Genomic DNA, 3,947 nt, shown 5'->3' on the forward strand with positions numbered 1-3,947 from the left:
CCTCACCTGCTGTGTCCCTGGCAGTGTATTGATTAATATAATTGGTGTAAGTAGTAGCTTTAATGTTTGCAGCCTTGGACCCTTGAGTTAATTCTTTTTCTTGTTATAGCCCACCACACCTTTGCCCTATAGGAATGTAACTTTATCTAATGCTTTTGGAGGGTGGCGCTTGACTAATCACCTTTAGAGAAAAATAAGTTTTCTGAAGAAAGGGTCTTAAAATGTTAACAGGCCTCCAGGCCAGAAGATGATGCAAAATCACCTAAACTTTTGCACATGATAAGTTTGCAGGAAGAAAGCCTGGCATACTGCATGACTCTACCCCTTCCCCCATTATCCTCTATGCATAACTTAAGGTATAAAAACTACTTTGGAAAATAAAGTGCAGGCCTTGTTCACCAAAACTTGGTCTCCCCATGTCGTTCTTTCTCTCACCTTCTGGCTGAATTATTCAGCCTCTTTTCTCCACTGAATTTCCTCACTGAGCTATCCTTATTTCAGCCTCTTTTCTCCACTGAATTTCCTCACTGAGCTATCCTTACTTAACCACTCTTTATATCCTTAATTAACGTTTAGTTAAGCAATTGTTTCCTGATCCTCGCGGACGCCGTCCCCGCTTCGAATTCCCTGGACCCACCGGGGCTGGACCCCGGCACTTAATCATTTCTTCTGGAAGTCAACTCAAACCACTCTCCGTGTTCTGTGTAGGCCTCGACCGATTTCAAGGCCACTACCTCCACAGCCGGGACTATAAGGGCCCAGAAGTGTACAAGGGGAAGAGGGTCCTCGTGATTGGCCTGGGGAACTCAGGATGTGACATTGCTGTTGAGCTCAGTCGTCTGGTTACACAGGTATGAGATCTAAAAGGTCTGGGGAAACAAACTTAGGATGGCTATGCTACAACAGCAGTATCCGAAGCATTGAGGATGGCATTGACCATGTCATACCACAGTCTACCTGCTGTATATGCCAATCAAATCAAGGACTTGAGACACTCCCTGTGAAGCAATGTAATGTGTCCCATGCTAATAAGGAAGTATAGTCTGCTGAAACCAGAGTTAAGTACATGTATATATATGTAAGTATGCATTTTTGGTTTTAGCTTTATGTTCTGATCACCTCCAAGCAAACTGGTTTCTAGTCAAGCTCTGCCTTTATTTATTTAATAGTATTTCTTGTCACCTACCATGCAACAGTACTATGCTTACCACCCTGGAAGAAACAAAATTTAGGTTTTACTATTGTTTACCCATTCAACAGCCAACAAATAACAGGCTGTTTTTATGTGTCAGCACTCCATCAGGCTAGAAATAAACACAGAAGTAAGTCAAGCTACTTCTTGATTTCAAGGAGGAATCAATGGGTAGAAATAGGATGACAGGTACACGATCATCATGAAAGGAAGCAATGAGACTTTAGTTGTGGCCGTGGCAGCACCATGACTAGATAATCGAACTTTGCATGGATGAATTGTCAAAGAAGTCTTCCCAGAGGACTCCATGCTGAGTCATACATAACCAATAAGCCCAAAAGAACTTAACATATTTCTAATACAAGATTAAACTTGTCACAGTTGAATAAAGAGCTCTCTTACTCCCAGGTGTCAGGTAGTCATTCTTTCAACACCTATGCACTTGATCTCTAGGGTGGAGAGAGGGTAGTTCTGCCTCTAAATACCTAGTTTCAAAGATGGACTATTCATCTTGACCTACCTCTTTAAAAGTGCTCCTACTTGGATATTAAGGGAAATGTATATGGAAATATCCATAGATACGTACTAACATATTTCTAAGGAAATAGTTGCTCAATAAATAAATTCGTAAATGGACATTTAAAAATACCTAAGGATTATTCAAAGTCAGACTCACTTAGGTTATCACAAAAGTGATAAAATAGATAAGCAGTCGGGCTTGTCTTAGGCTAAAGCAGCTGCCCAAGGTCCTGGAGTGTATGTGTAGTGAGGACTGGAAAAGGAGACCAGGCACAGAGAACAGAATTAAATCCTTGGCATTTCCTCAGACTGATTTTGGCCAGCAAGTTAAATGCTTTACCCCTACTCAGCCAAGCAACTACCACCAGCCACCACCATTGACTGATCTTTACTAGACCTACCGTTTTAGTCTTAAAGGTCTGCAAACACTATATTTGTCACAGTTGAATAATGCATGCGTGCTAAGTCACTTCAGTCATGCATGACTCTTTGTGACCGTACAGACTGTAGCTCACCAAGCTCCTCTGTTCACGGGATTCTCCAGGCAGGAATACTGGAGTGGCGTGCCATGCCCTCCACCAGGGGATCTTCCCCACCCAGTGATCTAACCCACCTCTCCTGTGGCTACTGCACTGCTGGCAGATTCTTTACCACTGAGCCACCAGGGAACAGAGAACTCTCATATTCCAAGGTGTCGGATACTCATTCTTTCAACATCTATGCACTCGCCCTCTGGGGTGGAGCAAGAGAGGGTAGTTCTGCCTCTATCTAGCTTCTATCATGGACTACTCATCTTGACCTACCTCTTTAAAAGTTTTCCTACCTGAATAATGTATAGAGATGTCCATGGAATTGTGTTGTATCTGCTTAATTCTTACAGAGTGATATTGAAATCTGTTACCTTCCCTACCAGGTCATTATCAGCACCAGAAGTGGTTCCTGGGTCATGAGTCGGGTTTGGGATGACGGCTATCCTTGGGACATGCTGTATGTTACCCGCTTTGCATCCTTTCTTCAGAATGCCCTTCCTTCATTTGTCTCTGACTGGTTATATGTCAAGAAGATGAACACGTGGTTTAAACATGAGAACTATGGCCTGATGCCTTTAAATAGGTACTAAAAATAATACATATCTTACTATTAAAAAAAGTGAAGCACTGGTTTAAGTTGAATTCTTTCTAAGTCTTGCTTTAGTTACTGCATTAAGCCTGGTGAAATTAAATTAAGGACTGCATAGATGACATGGTATAATCAGAGACCATGAATGGGATGAAAATCTTACTGAAATTAGTCTAGTGGTAAAAGTAGTAAGAAAGAATACAAAGTGGGGATGGATCTGGTAACTAGATTACCCTAACATGCAAGATTCATTTGGGGTTGCACAAGCCATAGCACAGAATTTTGAGGGCTGAGACATCTCATAAATGATTTTCTTGAGGCATATTTTGTCCATGCTTATAGATGAATATGTATAGCAATAGTAAGATGTACTCCTCAAGACTGTTGTGGTATTCAGTGAAATTTAATATGTAAGGATTACTTTGTGAACTCTAAAGCTTTACAAATATCAGTTCATATTAGTGTCTTCTAATGGGCATCAGTTCAGTTCAGTCGTTCAGTAGTGTCTGACTCTTTGCAACCCCATCAATTGCAGCACGACAGTCTTCCCTGTCCATCACCAACTCCTGGAGTTCACTCAAACTCACTTCCATCAAGTGAGTGATACCATCCAGCCATCTCATCCTTTCTTGTCCCCTTCTCCTCCTGTCCCCAATCCCTCCCAGCATCAGAGGCTTTTCCAATGAGTCAACTCTTCACATGAGGTGGCCAAAGGACTGGAGTTTCAGCTTTAGCATCATTCCTTCCAAAGAACATCCAGAACTGATCTCCTTTAGAATGGATTGGGTGGATGTCCTTGCAGTCTAAGGGACTCTCAAGAGTCTTCTCCAACACTACAGTTCAAAAGCATCAATTCCTCAGCACTCAGGTTTCTTCACAGTCCAACTCTCACATCCATACAGGACTACTGGAAAAACCATAGCCTTGACTAGATGGACGTTTGTTGGCAAAGTAATGTCTCTGCTTTTCAATATGCTATCTAGGTTGGTCATAACTTTCCTTCCAAGGAGTAAGCGTCTTTTAATTTCATGGCTGCAATCACCATCTGCAGTGATTTTGGAGCCCCCCAAAATAAAGTCTGCCACTGTTTCCACTGTTTCCCCATCTATTTCCCATG

General features: G+C 42.0%; 1 protein-coding gene across 4 annotated transcripts in view; it reads left to right on the forward strand.

Annotated features, from left to right (window-relative positions):
- The window catches only part of FMO3 (flavin containing monooxygenase 3), an 86,525-nt gene that overhangs the window by 68,475 nt on the left and 14,103 nt on the right, over positions 1-3,947 (forward strand). The window contains exons 4-5 of one of the 4 annotated variants that reach the window (XM_010836721.1): positions 709-851; positions 2,625-2,824. The exons of the other annotated variants lie outside the window; for them this stretch is intronic. Coding sequence (XP_010835023.1) covers positions 709-851; positions 2,625-2,824 — 343 coding nt within the window. The remainder of the gene's footprint in view (positions 1-708; positions 852-2,624; positions 2,825-3,947) is intronic. 4 annotated transcript variants of the gene reach the window in all.

This window comes from Bison bison, unplaced genomic scaffold (assembly GCF_000754665.1).
Source record: "Bison bison bison isolate TAMUID 2011002044 unplaced genomic scaffold, Bison_UMD1.0 scf7180017864064, whole genome shotgun sequence".
NCBI classification, from domain to species: Eukaryota; Metazoa; Chordata; class Mammalia; order Artiodactyla; family Bovidae; genus Bison; species Bison bison.